The sequence below is a fragment of the Anolis sagrei genome, chromosome 3, assembly GCF_037176765.1.
Source record: "Anolis sagrei isolate rAnoSag1 chromosome 3, rAnoSag1.mat, whole genome shotgun sequence".
Taxonomy (NCBI): domain Eukaryota; kingdom Metazoa; phylum Chordata; class Lepidosauria; order Squamata; family Dactyloidae; genus Anolis; species Anolis sagrei.
Genome location: NC_090023.1, coordinates 75,242,686 through 75,263,075, shown reverse-complemented (window position 1 = coordinate 75,263,075; position 20,390 = coordinate 75,242,686). Strand labels below are relative to the sequence as shown.

Here is a 20,390-nt window from a genome sequence, read left to right as displayed (position 1 = left end):
TGTGTGCCCATGTCACTATGTTCTTCTCCTCTGACTGGCCCAACTGGACTCAGAGGCGAAGCAACATGGCAATACTCCCTGGGCCACACCATGTGGAGACCACATGGTTACAACTGCTACTTTCCTTTTAGTTTCACTATTATTTTCATACAGGGGGGTTTGAACCATTTCATGCCATCCGAAGAAAATAAATGGGACGAAACCATGAAATAAACAGTGGAAACGGTAACCGGGCCCATGACTATTTGTTTGTTGAAATCTGCCCTGAGTCCCCATAGGGAGATAGGGCGGAAAACAAAAAAAATCTTATTATTCTCCAACAAAATAGAGATAGGATCCAGAAACAATTCTAAAATGTAAACATAAACCAATCATGGAGTCTAATGTAAAACAAATTACTGAGTTTTGTTTTAAGTAAAAGCTATTAAACAAGGTAACCTAGTTTAGTGCTTGTAACCAACGTACAGTTTCTGCTGTTTTATGGCTTATCATTTCATGTGTACAGGGCCAACAGGCTTATCATTTCATGTGTACAGGGCCAAACAAGACACTAGGATTATGCTGCCATTACAAAAATGCTTGATTCCCAGCAGAGTAAGAAGAATCTTAAAGCACCCAACAAATATAATCTAACGTTGTGCATCAATAAAAATTAACATCATTTTTTTCAGCAGTAAACATTTTAAAAATGTTTAAAGTCTCAAGATGCAGTATTATACACTTTAAATTTAAATTCAACAAATATGATAGAAACAAATTATCACAGCGTATCTCTGTGTGTGTTACAAATTTACCAAAACATTCAGTGGAACTTTCTGAGTGAGTTATAAAGATTAAGATGAAAACTGAAGAATATATACAGTTCTTCAGTGCAGTGCAAAGAAAAGAGCTACAGAAAGCACGGAGCTTCATTTTAGGTGTTTAAATATTTAATACAGATTTTTTCACTTAACTTGTTTTTGTGCTGAATATAAATAATGACTCTCTTATATATGATAAAGGGCTTTTGATAAAGATATGTCTGAGCAAAAAATTATTATCACAGTTTAGTCGTAGGATTATTATCATGTGATATCTTCTCCCCTCTGTTGCCTGGGGATACACAAGAATGTCCAATGTAGCTCTGTACCATATTTTTGTCTGCTCTGAAAGAACATGTATAGCTTGAAGGACTATTTCCCTGAAAATTATACATTTTCACTCATAATTCACAATCCTCTAATAACCTAAAAATATAAAAGACCAAAATAACAGCTATAGCTTGAATTCCATTCTAAACTTATTTAAGGAATTTTATGGAAGGAAAGTGTAATAACCTCTTCTCCCCTTATCGCCTCCTGGGCACTCCTGAGTGTCTGCTGGAGCCAGAGGGAGGGGAAGAAATAAGAAACATTGATTCTGTGAAGTGCTTAAATTAATTTCTGTTAGGATGTTAGCTAGCACAGAAAATTGAAGCATTAAAGACAATACAAAATGAATTGGCAGAGTTAGCCATTTACATACATTGCCTTTTGTGGGATTTCTAAAGAATCTGAGCCTAAACTTAAAGTGCAGCTCCTTACAACTAACTTAGGAGTAAGTGCAACTGAGCTTAATAAAACTGGAGTAAATGTGCAGAGGATGGCACTGCAAATTGTTTCCAGATGTCCAAGAATACCACAAAAATCATCTGTACTGGAAAATCAACAGGCCTACACTAGTTAATGTAAACAACTGAAATAGTTAGCACATTACACTAGCATATTTCCAACAGATCCCAAACACAAGCTATCCACTAAAATTCATGTATGGCTGCATGTATTCGAACATTTTTATGGTTGCTATCAGATGTTAGAATTAACTTAACCAATTATTGATTCCTTTATTTTATAGGATTTTTCAGAATTGTCTAGATTCCCAAATTAACACCAAAGTTTTAAAAATGCTTTAATGATTGAGTATGGTAGAATTTTTAGAATTAATTCAGTGGGTCTCTCTCTCTGTTACATTCACTAAAACAAAAATCTTTGTATTGAAGGAAGGAACCCTTTTGTCATTCTTTGGTGTATTACAATGCTAGACCTACTCAAACCTATTGCTTCTTTTTTTCTCTCTCTTTTGGCTTGTCTTCTTCCTTCTCCTTCTCCACTCATTTTATATTATACAGCTAAGGGAAGATGGATGCACTGGGGAGTAAACTTGGGGTTTTTTTGGTGTGTGTGTGTGGGGGGGGGGGGGGGGTCATAGTATGTATTTGGGATCCTAACTCCGGCATGCACCATTGTCTAATTTGGAGAAAGTCAGCAAAGTCATAGGACAATTAAAAAACAACAAAGCCAGTGGACCTGAAGGAAACCTGTTGAAATCTTTAAAGGGGGTGGACCTGAGCTGAAACACCACCATCAGGGCATTGAAAAAGTGTGGGTGACCAAGATGATTTCAGGGGACTTCAAAGATGCCACTATCATCATCATTTTCAAAAAGTGGGAAAAAGCATACTGTGTAAAACTATCGAGGTGTCGCCCTTTTAACTTCTGCTGGAAAAATCTTTGCAAGAATCCTTGCAAACCCCTTCTACCTATCTGAGAAGACATCCTCCCTGAATCCCAGAATTGCTTCCGCCTCTCCACAGGAACTGTGGATATGATCTTCACTGCACAACAGCTTCAATAAAAAGGCATGGAAAAAAATCAACCTCTGTACATGGCATTCATCAACCTTACCAAGGCATTCGCCAGTGAATTGCAATGCTCTCTGGATGGTCCATCCTCTTAAAAATAGGATGCCCTGACAAATTTGTAAATATCCTGTGGCTCCTCCATGATAACATGATTGCAACCGTCTTGGACAGCAATGGCTCCCAAAGTGATGCATTTAAGGTGGAATCAGGTATCAAACACGGATGTGATATTGCTCCAACCCTATTTTCCATCTTCATAACTATGATTCTGCACCTTGTTGATGTGAAGCTTCCTACTGGTGTGAAAATCAACAATCTGAAAGATGGCAAACTATACAACCTCAGCAGACTGAAAGCCAAAACCAAGGTCACAACAGTGTCTGTTATAGAACATCAATACAGCAGTAATAATGTAGTCTGTACTCATTCAGAAGAAGACCTATAAACTATTTTAAACACCTTTGCAGAAGCCTACAAAAAGCTTGGTCTCTCATTGAACATCGAGAAAACGCAAGTGCTCTACAGTGGGCATTAACCAATCTTTCTGCAGTGCCAGAAATTCAGCTTAATGGTATAATGTTAGACCATTTCCCCTACTTTGGCAGCCACCTCTCCACAAAAGTCAACACTGACACCAAAATACAACACCGTCTGAACTCTGCGAGTCCAGTGTTTTTCAAATGAAGCAGAGAGTGCTTGAGGATTGGGACATTCAAAACAAGAATCAAACAAGATGCTTGTTTATATAGGTATTGTACTCCCAACTCTTCTATATGCCTACGAAATGTGGACTGTCTATAGACGTTACTCTCAATTTCTGGAACAATTCTATCATCATTGCCTCTGAAAAATCCTGCAAATCTCTTGTGAAGACAGGCGGACAAATGTCAGCGTTCTAGAAGAAGCAAAGACCACCAGCACTGAAGCAATGATCCTCCGCCACCAACTTTGCTGTACTGGCCCCATCACCACCTGCCAAAGCAGTTACTCTACTCTCAACTCAGGAATGGAAAACTGGATGTTGGTGGATAGCAAAAGATATTTAAAGGTGGGTTGAAAGCTAACTTTAAAAACTGTGGCATAGATACCGAGAACTGGGAAACCCTGGCCCCAGAGTGTTCTAACTGGAGGTCCATTTTACCAGTGCTGTGGAATCTGAAGAGGCATGAATGGAGGGTAAAAAGGAGAAATGTGTCAAGAGGAAGGTTCATCAAGCCGACCTTGGTTGGGATCGCCTTTCATCTGGAAATTGATGTTCTCACTGCAAGAAAACGTGCAGATCAAGAGTAGGTCTCTACAGTCACCTACGGACCCACCGCCAATACTCTAAACTTGTAAGGCAATCATACTCAGTCATGAGGGATCACCTATGATGATGACTGCTGTATTTGAAATAGATCGGTGCTCCGAAAAAAAATCACCCCTTATTAATCTTTTAAGAAACAAGACATTTAAAGAGTTAATGAAGTGTTTGTGTTGGTGGGACTGGAAAGAAAAAGTGATGCAGATGAGGGACAAACCGAACGAAGACAACTGTAAAATGAAATTCTATGGTTTTAAACAGCCTTTCCAACCTGGTAGTTTAAAGGAACTAATAAAAAGTATATTCTTCTAAAATCAACAGTGATACGTTCCAAGCTATTTTCTGTAAATCCCATAATTTGTGACTGATCCCATCTCCCAAGTTGGCCCCACAGTTCCAGCCCTTCAAATCCTGCCACTCACCATGCCCTTGCTTCCCAAATTCTGAATTGAGTTCCAGGATATCATGATGACCCCTTAACTGTGGGCCTGTGGCCATGTAGGGGCTGTGGTGGCGCAATGGGTTAAACCATTGAACTGCTGAACTTGCTGATCAGAAGGTTGGCGGTTTGAATCCGCAGGACAGGGTGAGCTCCCACTGTTAGCCCCAGCTCCTGCCCAACCTAGCAGTTCGAAAACAAACGTGAGTAAATCAATAGGTACCCCATTGGCGGGAAGGTAAATTGTGCCCCATGCAGTCATGCTAGCCACATAACCAGGAGGTGTCTACGAACTACGCAGGTTCTTTGGCTTAGAAAAGGAGATGAGCACTACCCCCAGAGCCGGAGATGACGAGGAAGCCTTTACCTTTATCTGTGTGTCTATGTTTCATTGTTTCGAGGCATTGGATGTTTGCCTTGTGTCTCCGTATGTGAGGAATCTGCCCTGAGTCCCCTCGGGGAGACAGGGTGGAATACAAATAAAGTGTTGTTGTTGTTGTTGTTGTTATGTTGTTGTTATTATGTTGTTGTCGTTGTGTGAGTTCTTTAACATAAGTATGGCCTGACTCTTTATGACGCTTGACAGTGCTAACCAGACATTTCAAAAAGGGAATAACTAATGTAAGTTTATTAAAACACAGTAAGGTAACATATGAACCATTGGAAATTAAATTATTTCATTGATCTCCAAGACAAGAATCAATTTTCCCTTCTGATTAACAGTTTTGTGTCTGAAATCCAAACTCCCTCTGTGTCAAATGTCTCCATCTCTGTCAAAACCACATTGTGGCTGTCAAAGTCTAACCCTATCTGTTTCAAATCCAAACCTTGTCTGACTCTCCCAGAGACAAGCCTCTGATTTTTCCACATGTTGTTAACTTACAGCCCAATCCAAAGCCTCCCTGAGCTGCAATTGGCTGCCTTCGGCCAGAATCACCCAGCGCCTGTGCCTCCTTCACCTGGGCCAACACTAATGTTTTAATGAGCAAATTACATAATTTATGATAAATTATTGAAATGTTTTCATTTAGCATTTTATTTAGTATTTATGTTACAAAAAGAATTTTCTCATATCCAATGTTTAACATTGATATAACCCTAATATTTTAAAGGCAGGGAACTGTGGTTTTAAGGCTAATCATAGAAAGCATTTTTTATATTCGGACTATCCTTAGAACTAAATTTAGCAATAAAATATTGTGTAAGAACAGTATGTGTGATCTATAGAGACCATAATGAAGAATGCATGGTTTATTCAACAAAATATCTGAATTGAATTTGAGACAAAATAGCTAGTGCACAAGAGGTGGTTAACAATCCAATCAGCAGAGCAGCAAATTTCAGGATGAAGAAAAGCAGGTCTGTGAGGGAAAATGTAAGATCCAAAGACATGCTTAGTTGGAGGCGATGTGTGAAAACAATAATAAAGCCAACTTAATTCAGCAATGTTCAGAAGGGAGCATAGCTTAAAGGTAGAATATATTTCATGTGTAGTAGGTCTTTTCTTGAATTTCAAGTTAAAATAATCAGGTAACAGATAATGGAAAAGAATTTTGGCTGAGAACCTAGAAAAGTGTAACTATTCACAGTAAATAGTGTTGAGCTAGATGGATAAAATGTCTCACTCGACATAAGACAGCTTCCTATTTTCCGAACTAATTGGGCCCCAAAGGCTCCCTACTGCTTTAAAATCAATTACTCCAGATTTCTACAAAAGGCACTAGAAAAAGAACTGGTAACATGCAATGTATTGGCATAGCTTGTGTACAATATAAAAATAACAGCCACCAATAGGCTCTATAAATGAAATGTATGTGGACTCAAATCTTGTGTACTATAATTAATTAAAATATTTCTGCTATTATAAAATGGTGCATTTTTACATACTTGCTGCCCATCTTGATAGTTGTCTATGCTTAATGTCTGCGTTGCCATCATGGTTACAGAGGATTCTTACAAAGTTAAATCATCACATCTTAGTTCAATTTTTCTATAGGAAAAAATAAAAAGGTTAAAAACATTATGGAATGAGAACTTTGTTTAAAACTCTTTTTTATTGCTGCAAAAATGATGTAAATATGCTTAAGATATATTTTCTACATCACCTGTATAATTTCAATCACGCCCCTTCCAGAACTTTTGGACAAATACTGATAATGTTTACATCTCAACTGATAGAAGGAACTTAAGATTCTCATAACCAACACCTGCAGAAATTACCAATGCACAACTGAATAGGACACTGAAAAGTATTAAGACAAACCTATCAAGATTTTTGGGGGGGTTTTTGGGGTGGGGGGTTTGCAATATACTTATAGAGAAATAGGATCATTGGCACACAAGGGTATTTTGAATGCAACATGAGGGGAAATAACTTTTTACATTGGTGGTCACAAAACAAAATAAAAATGTCCAATGGATATATCAGTGAAGAATAACAATAAATTAACTGAGCATCTCACATAAAACACATAGTCTTCTGCGTATGTTATTACATTCATAGCTGATGCACACAGCATTCTGAACTATGACTCTCATATGCATGGACATTCTCTTTTATTACTTAAAAGGGTTGATTAATCCAGGAGTCCTCTGCTAATTTTTTCACACTACTCATTTTACATATATGAAGAGTAAACATCCTCAGAATAAAGTGGGAGCGTTTTAGAAACTACTACAGACTGTGTCTGTGTACAACTCATTTCATACAGAGGGTCTTCTATGGATGAAACATGCAGGTACTTTAGGTGTCCAAGTCAATCCACAGATGAAAGCACTTCTTCTGAAGATACAGTAAACATACTAAAGACATTCCCCACTAAGACAGGAAATCTTTACTATTATTAAAAAATGCTATTATTAAAAGCTACTACTGGAATCGTGAGAGGTAAGCTACAATTTAAATTGGTTGCAAGTATAGAAAACAATTGAGTGATAGCTTTTCTACTACTGATGACTTTGGTATGAAACACAGCCCACTAGAGTAGTCTATTTTGTGATGTAGTGGTTTAGGTATTGTGTTAAGAATCAGGAGACCAGCATTTTGAATCCACTATTGGCCATGGAAACCCATTGGATGACCTTGGCCAACTTACACTCTCTCATCCTTAGAGGAAAGCAAAGGGAAACCCCCTATGAATAAATACTGCCAAGAAAACCCCATGATCAAGACACCTTGGGGTTGCCCTAAGTTAGAAATGACTTTTCTAACAATTACAACAACAAATGATCCAGCAGTATATTCTCACCAATATATTCTCTTCTTTCATCTTTCAACTATAGACAGATTTCACAAACTTGTTATAATTAAATCTGAATATATTTACTGCAAAACACAGCATAACAACACCAGAGGCACTCCAAGTAGCCAGCTACTGCTCAAAGAATATTTAGTATAATGCCAAGTATAGTATTTATTATAAGAAGATATGTATACCTTTATACTTTTCCATCTTTAAAACCTGCTTTAGTTCCAAAATTATGGTAGAGTTTGAGAATATTCAAAGTGTAGATCAACTGATCAATAGGCAGCATCAAATAATAACGACAACTGGTCTTCAAGTAGCCAATTTGTCTCTTCCAAGTCTTCCGGGTGCTTCCAAGTTTCAGGTTCTTCAGCTCCCCTTGAAGATCTGAGATGTCTTGCTATTTTCATGAACTGCAATTCTAAGATTGAAAGCAATGGGGCTTACTTCCAAGTCAACATGATTAGGACCAGTTTCTGCTCCCACAACATAATATTCAGATGATTCCAAATAAAAGCACAACTGTATCTCAGTCACAACTCTTGCAGAAGTATGCTGCATCCCTCTGTAGTTACTGATATTTTTGAAATCCCAATGGACATACTCATCATATGAACAGTTAAACAAGTCATTTAGATTTAAGGGGAAAGACTGTGCTGATACCAAAATAACACATAGCAAAAGAATTGGCTGATTGTGTTCAAAGAACACTGGGAAGGGGGGGGGGGGGGTAATCAGGAAAAAATGCATCAAGAAAAGAGTGGAAGAAGATCTGAAAAGGAAACTAAGAAAAGGCCCCTAAATATAACATACTCAAATTATCTTTGAATACTTTGCCTAAATAGGACGATTTTCAACCCTATCTCCAAAAGCCAGAACACTTTCTTCAACAGGGAACAACCGTATTTACTCGAATTTAATGTGTCATTGAGTCTACTGTGCACCTCAATTTTCAAAACCCTGAAACCAACAAAAGTATTTTCTGACACACAGCAGCAAATAGGGAACTGTTTGTCATTTGGCAAAAAAGTGTCCATTACAGTTGCTGCCTGATTAGAACTCCTTCGTTAAAAACAAGTGTTAAGAGCTTGGGATGCAACTCTGCTGTAGAATGAATCTGCTTTAACTGCTTTGGTTCAATGCTATGGAGTCATGGGGGGCTGTAGTTTTACAAGGCCTTGAGCCTTATTTGCCAAAGAATGCTGATACCTCACTAAACTATAATTCCCAGGATTGCATAGCATTGAGTTGTGGCCCTTAAATGAAAGGTGAGATCCCTCAAAGAGGAGCTCTGGGCGTGGTTCCTAAAGTAGCTTCCCCTTTTCCTTTGGCTCAACACTAAGATTACCATATGATGTGAATTTAATGTGCACTCCAATTTTGTTGAGGTCATTTAGCCCAAAAAGGTGAGCACTATTCGAGTAAATAGTTAATATTTTTACCCTATAACAGAATTATTCTATTTAATTCATCATTTGCAACCATAACTTCAAGTAATGCAGGTAACTTCAGTGACAAGTATGTTGAAGTGTGGAGCTTTAGCGTTAGTAAAACCTTGAAAGTAGTGGCATAAGAATGATCACAATTTCAATTATATTTCTGATTACACTGCGTTGATAACATAGACATTTGCATGTAATGAATATGTATGTAAGAGCAAACTAAATAAACAGAAAAACTATACTGCAAGTTATTTCTTACTAATAAAGAATGCCTTCCTTACACCTGATAGGCACAGAGGTTGAGGGGAGCTGCCACTGCCCTGGCTTCAGAGGAAAAAAAGAGGTAGTATCTGCTGGACTTAACCATCACCCTGACCCCCATGGCCATTCGCTTTTCCTTGGAGGACATATTAAGATGGTAAACTGGAGGGTAGAGAACTGTCAAATTAACCATTTGTAAGCTGTTCTGGATGCATGTGGTATAAATACTCCACAATAAACAAACACCCTATGTACTCATGTATAGGCCTAGAAATTTTAGTCAAAAAATCAAGCAAAAAAACTTGGGTGGACTTATCAACGGTTCAATGTGACTACCGTCCCTTAATCTTATGACAAAAAATGAACCACCTCATTCTCTGAGTAGAGCAGTGAAAGCAACATTTAGTTTATCCCAGGAGAACCTAAAAGAAGCACTGATCCCTTCTGCTTTCTGTCATGGTACCACTCTTGGCCTTTTTGAATGCTGGGCAGGGAATTGGCGGTAGCAGCACCCAGAGGAGACTGACCCCCCCCCCCCAAAGGCAGCATTGGTGTCTTTATTTCTCTACAAAATGACCCTCAACATATCCATGGATCATAACAAAAGCCATAATTCTGAAACCAAAAACCTACCCTTGAAATATACATGAGAATATATGGTAAATAAATCTCAGATAAGCTGATCACGGATATTCAGAGGACTCTTTCAGACAAACCCTATATCCCAGGATCTGATCCCACATTTTCTGCTTTAAACTGGATTATATGAGTCCACATTGCCAGATAATATGGGATAAACATAAAACTTGGGATCCGATCCTGGGCTATAGGGTCTGTCTGGAAGTGTCCTAAGCTAGCCTTTCTCAACCTTTCAGAGTAAACAACTCTGAAAATCTTTGTGGTGAAAGAGCTGAATATAAATACTTTAAATTAAATAAGCAAATAGTAATAAATAAGAAGCCACAGTTTTACCCTTCATTAATGACCTCTTCTTATTCACCCTTTATTGGTAGTGATTTGAGCACTGGACAATGGGTGCACCCACTCTGCAAAAACAGTGCAGTTTGCCACTACTTTAACTGCTATCACTCAATGCTATGGAATTACGGAGCCATCGTTTTAAAAGGTTGTTAACCTTCTATCTCTGAATGTTGGTACCTCACAAAATTATAACTCCCAAGATTCCATGGCACTGAGCCATGGAAGCTAAAGTAGTGGCAAACTGCATTAATTCTATAGTGTAGGTGCATTCTATGACTCTGGAGATCAGGGTTCAAATCCCTGCTGGCCATGGAAACCCAATGGGTGACCTTGGCAAGGCCACATTCTTTCATTCTGAGAAGGCAATAGAAAGCCCATTCTGAAGAAATATTACCAAGAAAACCCTGCAATAGGGTTGCCTTAAAGTCACCATAAATCAGAACTAACCTGAAGGCACGCAAAAATAAGAAGCCTTTGTTTGGGTGAAAAACACTTGATTACAATGAATCTTGACCAGGCCAGTGTAGTATAGCCCCTGTATCCACAGGAGGTATAGTCTTAGACCTTCTGTATATACCAAATCTGTGGATAATAGCAAACCCTATATTTTGACTATACTTGAGCTGAAAACATACCATAGTTCACATTGGAGGACCAAGAGAGGCACACAAACACTTCAGGAAAGATTTGGGGGGGGGGGGGGGGGGATGAGTAAGTGAATGCATAGATATAGAATCTGTGGGTACAGGGATCACTGTATTCTTAATGTCATCTACTCACAGTGAACCATAACTGTACATTTTTCATGATAAAGTTATAGTATAGCACAATTTAAACTTCCAGGTCCACTGTGAAAGTATTCACACGTTATCACTTTCATGCTGCCTAAAGCTGTTCCAAGACAAGAATGACCACAATCACTATTGTACTGTGCCTCCAACTGAGGATGCATCTACTCTGAAAAATTTAAGCACTTTGTCACCACTTGTAGTGCTATGGCTCAGTGCTATGGAATCCTAGGAGTGGAGTTTGGCAATCTTTGGGAGAGAAGGCTCAAGACGTTGTAAAACTACAACTGCTATGGTTCTATAGCATTGAGCCACTGAAGTTAAAATGGTGTCAAACTGCATTAATTCTACAGTGCAGATGCACCCAGAGTCCCAGGAATAGCAATACAGTACAGTAACTGTTTTAGAATTGTTTCATAAAGATTTTTTGTATCTTTTTCAGATTTCAGTATTAATGTCAAAAATATGTAGTATGATTTTACATCTGAAAATTTGAGACAAAGAAACAATGTCAGTCCAAACTAGGGGTCATTTCAAGACAGTTATACTATAAAATGACACTGCCTCAAATACTCATGAGACGAGTTTCGGTTTATGTGCAATTAAACGCACTTTGAAAAAATTGAAGACAAATCCTGAATAAAGGATTTATTTTTAATAAACAGGAATGTAGTACAAGGAAATCAGCCTATGGACAAAATGTTTTTGAATAATTACTGAATAAATCAGTAATTGAATCAGCCATTAACATGACTCCCATTGTGCTGAACTAGGTCCTTGTTTCTTTTGTCTTCTTTCTAGAATTTTAATCTTGAAACCTCTATTTGTTTGATGTAAAAGGTACAATTATACTCAGTTGCTTCCTTAACATCAGAAATAAAGTACAAAAGACAATCATTCAACCACTAATCAATTCTGAATTACTGACCTTAAGATGAAAAAGTATTTGTGAATACCTAATAATAGTACTTTTTGTGTCATTAAGCCTATGTGCATATCAGCAGTAGTATGATACTCATTCCTAAGTACACAAACACAGGAATATACTTATAAGTATTTCCCCTTGATTGTCTGCCAGGTTGATTTGAGCTAGATTTGCATACCAGTTCTTAGATTATCAAACTTTATAGTGTTTCAGAAATCTTGGACTTCCAACTTCTAGAATCCCTGACCAATGGCCAGTCTTACTGGGGCCAAAGTCTAAACTCCATGGATCAAGAAGTGTTACCAAATTGCACAGTTTAGTAAACCTATAGCCAGGACTGAATATATTTTCTGTTACACCTTGTCAATAATTATATTACCAGTATGTATTAAATATACTATTTTCCCATGATAGGATTTAAGGCAGCTATTTGGCATCCTAAGAATTTTCAGTCTCCTATACAATTACATGAATCTTGTTTTCAGATTTGCAGATATGCATGAAAAGTGTGGAGCTCTTTTTTCTGAGATGTTGACAGTTATGGGAGAACTGATGAACAATATTTCTATGGTAGGGGTCGGACTTAAATATTTCCAACATTTCTTTCCTGCCCTTCTCAACCCCCAAGGGAGGACTCAGGGCAACTTACATACCGGCAACTATCTGATGCCGTAACATAATACAATTATTAAATATATGAGGACTGTATTCTTATTGCAAAAATGCAGAGGAGAGCTTCATGAATTTGTCTCCTTCCTTTGCCAAAGGATATTGGGTTGGCAACAGGTATTGAAATACCTTAACTTGTGCGGGTCAACAGATGACACTGTTTGCTGCTCTGTTTTGGTCTGACCTTGCACTGCCCTAATTCTTTTCTCTCTCACTTGCTTCTGTGTGCCATTTATTTTTTCTATTGAGTGATTTAAGATTAGGCCTTGAAGCCCAAGTTTTCCCTGGGGGTCAGCCACTAGCCAATGCTGATCTCCACAGTTTTCCTGGCTTGATTCTGTGCTTCTAACAGATCTTCCTTGGAGCAAGGCATTTGTGGGCAAGTTTACCTGTTCCTCCACTCAGACCAAAGTGTTTTGACATACATCAGCCCACTTCTCTGTGGTGGCATTGCTGTGGTGGTATATATTGCCTATATATATTGCCCTCTTGCAGTTGCATCTGAGTACTGCATGCATACATACCTACAGACCAGTAGGTAATTGTTTCAATCTATATACTTTGTTTTATTTTACTTTTACAGTTGAAATTCCTCAATTATTTTATTTTGGGTAATTATGGGCATATGTGTCAAGTTTGGTCCAGATCCATTCAGTCACATTGGAGCCTTTGTGGTACAAACATACATACTTTGATTTTTATATCCTGTATGTATACAGGCAAGTCCCCAAGAAACTAACAAGACAGGTTTTGTAGGATTGTTCTTAAATTGAATTTGATTGTAAGGGGCACTTTTTAAAAGTGTAACTCCCTCAAAAACATATACTTCTTAGCTTTGGATAACATAGGGAAGGGTAAATACCCCTGTGGTGTTTGTTTTGTTGTCTGTGCTCCTGTTCAAAATATTTCACCTCACTTTTTGTCCCTGTGACAATTGGATTTTGAAAAAAATGGCTTGTAGAAACAAGGATTGGTGATAAGGTGTCAGTGGAGACACCGTTTCCCCATGATAACCTTTTCAGGAGTGAATTTTTCTTTCAAGTGATAGATTTCTCTCATTCCCTTTTGTCTCACCCCATTCTTAACTATGAACAATTTGTAAGTTGAAAGCTTTTAATTCGGACATTGCCTGCATCAATTTTTTGGTTTTATTCCAATGGTTTTAAAAAATTAAATCTGAACACTAAAACTTAGAAAGGAGTACAAGAGATACACTATCTGTTCCAAGATGGGTTGTTAACATGTGTTGCTTGTATCAACTCAAATTTCCCTTATCAGAGATGCTTGGGACCAGAATATGGAATACTTACATGTATATACTCTAACTACAAAATTCATTTATGTTTCATATACACCTCATACCCATACACTATACTCTCAATTAACTGGCACCCATGAGGAATGGTAGATGCTGAATAAATGTGGTTTCTAGTTGCTTGAGTCACTGTTAAAAATAAGCTAAACTAATACTGCACTCCATACTATAATCTCTGTATTAACTTGACATTAATATTGAAATACAGTAATTAAAATCAGATTAAAATCAGATGAAGACAAACCTAACTTAATATAACAGTGTGATATATTATATTATGCTTGTAATGTGTTGTATATTAATTGGTTAGACTCTTTGTGTCTATTATGTTTATTTTGTTTAACCCTTGTTTTCAGTTGTTTACAAGTTATATTGATTTTATTTTATTTTTTGCCTTGATTGTCTATTTATTATTTATTTATTTATTATTTGCATTTGTTAACCGCCACTCTCAGCCCGAAGGCGACTCGTGGCGGTGTACAGAACAAAGAACATAAAGACAACAGTTACAGTAGATCAAGGTCATGACGCACACCAACTAACACACAACTAATTAAACTAAAAATCCGCTTCGTCTTGTTTGGGTCATAGTCAATCTCGTGGTCATAGTCCATTCCGGTGGTCATTCCAAAACATAGCACTTAATTGAAGGCCTTTTCGAAGAGCCAGGTCTTCAGGCCCTTACGGAAGGCCATGAGGGAAGGCGCCTGTCTAATTTCAGCAGGGAGGGAGTTCCACAGCCGGGGGGCCACCACCGAGAAGGCCCGCTCTCTAGTCCCCGCCAAACGTGCCTGTGAGGCAGGCGGGACAGAGAGAAGGGCCTCCCCGGATGATCTCAAGGTCCTCGTGGGCTCGTAGGCCGAGATGCGGTACTCAAGGTATTTTGGGCCGGAACCGTTTAGGGCTTTGTAGGTTAGCACCAGCACCTTGAATTGGGCCCGGTAGCCAATCGGCAGCCAGTGGAGCTGGGACAGCAAGGGCGTTGTGCGCTCCCTGCGTCCCGCTCCGGTTAACAACATGGCTGCCGCGCGCTGGACTAGCTGGAGCTTCCGGGCCGTCTTCAAGGGCAGCCCCACGTAGAGAGCGTTGCAGTAGTCGAGGCGGGATGTGACCAAAGCGTGTACCACCGTGGCCAAGTCAGACTTCCCAAGATATGGGCGCAGCTGGCGCACGAGCCGAAGCTGTGCAAATGCTCCCCTGGTCACCGCTGAAACCTGGGGATCCAAGCTCAGCGATGAGTCCAGGGTCACACCCAAGCTGCGAACCTGTGCCTTCAAGGGGAGTGCGACCCCGTCCAGCACAGGCTGTAACCCTATACCCTGTTCGGCCTTGCGACTGACCAGGAGTACCTCTGTCTTGTCTGGATTTAATTTCAGTTTGTTCGCCCTCATCCAGACCGTCACAGCGGCCAGGCACCGGTTCAGGACTTCGACAGCCTCCTTAGTAGCAGGTGGGAAGGAGTGACAGAGTTGGACGTCATCTGCGTACAGGTGACACCGCACCCCGAAACTCCGGATGATCTCACCCAGCGGCTTCATGTAGATGTTAAACAGCATGGGGGACAGTATGGAACCCTGAGGAACACCACAGGTCAAAGGCTGTGGTGTTGAACAGGAGTCCCCCAATAACACCTTCTGGGTGCGACCCTCCAGAAATGACTGGAGCCACCGCAAAGCGGTGCCCCCAAGGCCCATCTCTGCAAGGCGTCCCAGAAGAATACCGTGGTCGACGGTATCGAAGGCCGCTGAGAGGTCCAGAAGCACCAACAGGGACACACTCCCCCTGTCTAGCTCCCGGCGGAGATCATCCACTAAGGCGACCAAGACCGTCTCGGTACCATGTCCCGGTCTGAAGCCAGACTGTGCCGGATCCAGATAATCCGTGTCTCTCAAGAATACCTGGAGTTGTGAGGCCACCACGCTTTCCATGACTTTGCCCAAGAAGGGAAGATTGGAAACAGGCCGAAAGTTGTCAAATTTAGTGGGGTCCAGTGATGGTTTCTTCAACAGCGGCTTTATAATAGCCTGTTTGTTTCTAGGCATCGAATGTTTGCCATTTTTGTTATTTTTTGTAAACCGCTCTGAGTCCCTTTGGGGCAGTGGTTCTCAACCTGGGGGTTGGGACCCCTGGAGGGGTCACCAAAGACCATCACAGACAGTATTTTCTGTTGGTCATGGGAGTTCTGTGAGGGAAGTTTGGCCTAATTCTATCATTGGTGGGCTTCAGAATGCTCTTTGGTTGTAGGTGAACTATAAATCCCAGCAACTACAACTCCCAAATGTCAAGGTCTATTTTCCCTGAACTTCACCAGTGTTCACATTTGGGCATATTGAATATTCATGCCAAGTTTGATCCAGATCCATCATTGTTTGAGTCCACAGTGCTCTCTGGATGTAGGCGAACTACAACTCCAAAACTCAAGGTCAATGCCCACCAAACCCTTCCAGTATATTCCGTTGGTCATGGGAGTTCTGTGTGCCAAGTTTGGTCCAATTCCATCGTTGGTAGGGTTCAGAATGCTCTTTGAATGTAGGTGAACTATAAATCCCAGCAACTACAACTCCCAAATGACAAAATCAATCCTCCCATTCCAACTCCACCAGTATTCAAATTTGGGCATATTGGGTATTTGTGCCAAATTTGGTCCAGTAAATGAGAATACACCCTGCATATCAGATATTTACATAACAATTCATAACAGTGGCAAAATTACAATTATGAAGTAGCAATGAAAATAATGTAATGGTTGGGGGTCACCACAACATGAGGAACTATATTAAGGGGTCGCGGCATTAGGAACGTTGAGAACCCCTGCTTTGGGGAGATAGGGTGGGTTATAAAGTTTATTATTATTATTATTATTATTATTACTGTTTTATAAAAAATAGTTTTAAAGTTTTAAAAATGTATTTTAGTGTATAGAGGGGAGGACCAGGGCACTTTGAATGGTGGCTAATCCACTTGTATTTTATGTTATGAGACATCTTAAACAAAGCAGCGATGTCAGCCATTTTTACTGTAATGCAGTGGTTCTCAACCAAGTGTTTTGGCCTACAACTCCCAGAAATCCCAGTCAGTTTACCAGCTGTTAGGAATTCTGGGAGTTGAAGCCCAAAACATCTGGGGACCCACAGGTTGATAACCACTAATGTAATGTATCTTAACTTGCTTTTAGAGTGTATATTGAAATATTTACTTATGTTTTTGTTTTTATGTCTTAGTGGATTGTCCTTGTTTTTATTTTATTTCAATGCTTTTATTTTAATTTTTTATTATATTTGAGATTTAATTCCTTTGTTGTAAGTTTACCCTCCATCACCCTGTATTATTTTGATGTGTTTGTACCCATTTTGAGGCATTGAATGTTTGCCTTTTTATATGTAAACCGCCTGAGTCCCTCTGAGGAGAGATGGTGGTCTAGAAATAAAGTTCATTATTATTATTACATATTATTTCTTCAACTTTTTGCCAGGGTTGATCTGAGTCTATTGTATGATGTTTTTCAATAATTTTATGTATGAAACAAAATCAATGTATGTTAAAGCATCAGAAAGCAAGTGTTTTATATAAGCAATATATAGATTGATACAAACATATATACACATATGGATTTATGAACCCATATTTTCTTAGCCAGCTATTTGGACAATCCTATCTTAGCCGGCCATTTGGACAATTGCGCTTTCTGATTTCCAGATAAGGGGTGCTGGCCCTGTTACAGTGGAGTCTCGCTTATCCAACCTTGCTCATCCAATGTTCTGTATTACCCAACGCAGTTTGCCTCCCACCCAGATCCACAGCTGTTTCAATACATTGCAATGTTTTGGTGCTAAATTTGTAAATACAGTAATTACTACACAACGTTACAATGTATTGAACTGCTTTTTCTGTCGATTTGTTTAAAACAGGGGTCCTCAAACCTTTTTTGTGACCAGAATTCCAGAAATGAATTTATTTCAGTAGAAGTCTGCACAAAGACCTGCCATAAGCATTATGTGGCTACAGAGGGCCAAGTCACAGTCTCTCAAACTGTTGGAGGGCCGGATTATAATTTGAAAAAAAGACATGAATGAATTCCTATGCACACTGCACGTATCTTATTTGCAGTGCAAAAAAAACCCACTTAAAAACAATACAATAATTAAAATGAAGAACAATTTTAGCAAATATAAACTTATTAGTATTTCAATGGGAAGTGTGGTTGATGAGATAGGATTGTTGTTGTTGTGTGCTTTCAAGACATTTCAGATTTAGGTTGACACTGAGTGAGGGCTGGATAAATGACCTTGGAGGGCCGCATCTGGCCCTCGGGCCTTAGTTTGAGGACCCCTGGTTTAAAACATGTTTTGGTACTTAATTTGTAAAATTATAATGTAATTTTACATTTATAAACTTTTCCTTCATCCCTTATTATCCGACATTCTGCCAGCCCGTTTATATTGGATAAGCGAGACTCTATTGTATTTAGAAGCCTTTTGTTCCTGTCAGGGGGTGGCAGTGCGACATCACAGGATGCCTCAAATATAAATATATACAACATTTATTACCACTCACAAAAATAATCACAAAGGAGGAATAATAATGCTTGGTGGATTATCTCCAGAATCTTTCAACATTCAATCCGTTTTGGGAGGAGTTGACATGAGACACAAATATTCCTCATATATAATATATATATCTGAAAGGAGATAAGTAAGGAAAGGGGACAGAAAGGAGGTGAAACACCTCATGTTTTATTGTTCACAGCCATATTATGTAAACCTTCGCACGTCTCATAATGTCAGGCCCCTTTCACCCAGTTGAATAAAATCCCACATTTTCTGCTTTATATATATGGGACATATGGCAGTGTGTGGACTCAGATGTCCCCGTTCAAAGCAAACATTGTTGGATTTTCTGCCTTGGTATTCTGGTTTATATGGCTGTATGGAAGGGCCCTCGGTTTACAGGTGAAAAGGGAATCTGAAACAACGGAAAGGCGACAAGGAGGAGGAAGGGCCTTTCCCTCAGGGTTGGCTTTCCTTCCCCGCGGGCTGAGGGCCAAAGGAGCCCAAGCCGCACTCGAGGAAGGGGGGGAGGGAGGGGCACTTGGGAGGAGGAGAAGCACAAGCAGCTGCTGCCTCTCTCCCCGCTGCTCCAGGTCTATCGGAATGTCCCTGAAAGCGGCCCCTTTAAATCTCGCCCTCCTCTGCCTCTGCTCTTCCCCCCCCCCACCCCCCGCGTCGCCTCGCGCCACAAACAGCTGTTGCCCTTTTCTCTCCCCTCCTCCTCCCCCTCCTCCACCCCCTGAGGCGCGCGACACCTTCGTTCCCGGGCGCGCGCGCGCTCCCGCCGACTCCCCCTCCCCCTCCTACAAGAGCAACGGCTGTTCCAGAATTTTCCTCACTCCCCCTCCCTCGCGCCTGCCTGCCTGCCTGCCGACGCCCCTCGGCCAACCCCCCCTCCCTCCCGCCCCGCCACTCGAGGATGCCCCCGCCCTGCTGTTCCGTATGTCGGCCTCGCCTCCCCCGCCCCACACCCCCGGGTCCGTTTGCGCGGCTCAGCCAAGGCGGCCGGCACTGGCGGCGGCGGCGTCGGGCGCGCCGTGATGGATGGATGGCTGGCTGCTTGGCTGGCTGGCTAGGAGCAGGTTTGAGTGACAGCGCTTACCTTGGGTGCCAATCTTCGTCACACTGACAAGCGGCTGCAGCAATCGGGACCCGCACCGCCGCGACGCGCGTCACCGCGCACACACGCCCTCGTCCAATCGGGAGCCACGCCGGGCTGACACGACAGCACGCTCCGCGAGACGCCTCATCAATATTCAGCGAAGGAGTGGGCGACGTCGCGCTTGGAGGTACGCCCACCTCGGCGCCGGCCTAGGCTGGAAGGGGCGGGGCCTTCCCCTCCACGGGCCCGCCCCATCGGGGCCTCGGCGCGCGACCGCCTCGGGTTTATGAATACTCATGAGGTGGGCGGGTTGGCCACGCCCCCTCTCCCAGGCCTTTAATAGGTTCCTTCGGCTTGAGGGAAGCTGCGCGTGACGTCATGAGGCCTTATCGTAAGGCTAAGTGGCCAGCAGGTGGGTCGCAGCGCCCATCACTGTCGCGACACGATGGGCTACCCAGTACTCCCATTCTCTTTAAAGGAATGTGCAGGCAACAAAGGGAAAGAGGAGCAAGGGACTGTTAACGGCTTAGGATTCCTCTGCTCCTCTCACGCCCTCTCTCTATATATGAATACATGGGCAAATTTCGGCATCTGAGGCAGGCCTGGCCAAACTCTAGCCCTCCATCTGTTTTGGACTTCAACTCCCACAATTCCTAACAGCCCCAGGCCCTTTCCTTTTCCCTCTCAGCTGCTTAAGCGGCCTGAGGCTGTTAG

The 20,390-nt window shown here is 40.9% G+C and overlaps 1 protein-coding gene across 7 annotated transcripts in view; it reads right to left on the bottom strand.

Annotated features, from left to right (window-relative positions):
- PKNOX1 (PBX/knotted 1 homeobox 1) overlaps window positions 1-19,859 on the bottom strand; it is a 49,969-nt gene extending 30,110 nt beyond the window's left edge. The window contains exons 1-4 of one of the 7 annotated variants that reach the window (XM_060770264.2): window positions 19,677-19,857; window positions 7,838-8,067; window positions 6,507-6,608; window positions 6,289-6,391 (exon numbers count right to left, since the gene is read on the bottom strand). In XM_060770264.2, coding sequence (XP_060626247.2) covers window positions 6,289-6,339 — 51 coding nt within the window. In that variant the 5' untranslated portion in view covers window positions 6,340-6,391; window positions 6,507-6,608; window positions 7,838-8,067; window positions 19,677-19,857. Of the gene's footprint in view, window positions 1-4,384; window positions 4,585-6,288; window positions 6,392-6,506; window positions 6,609-7,837; window positions 8,068-19,676 lie in introns of those variants that run through there. The other 6 variants (XM_060770263.2, XM_060770269.2, XM_060770266.2 and 3 more) reach the window with 6 other exon arrangements.
- Between the last annotated feature and the right edge of the window lie 531 nt (window positions 19,860-20,390).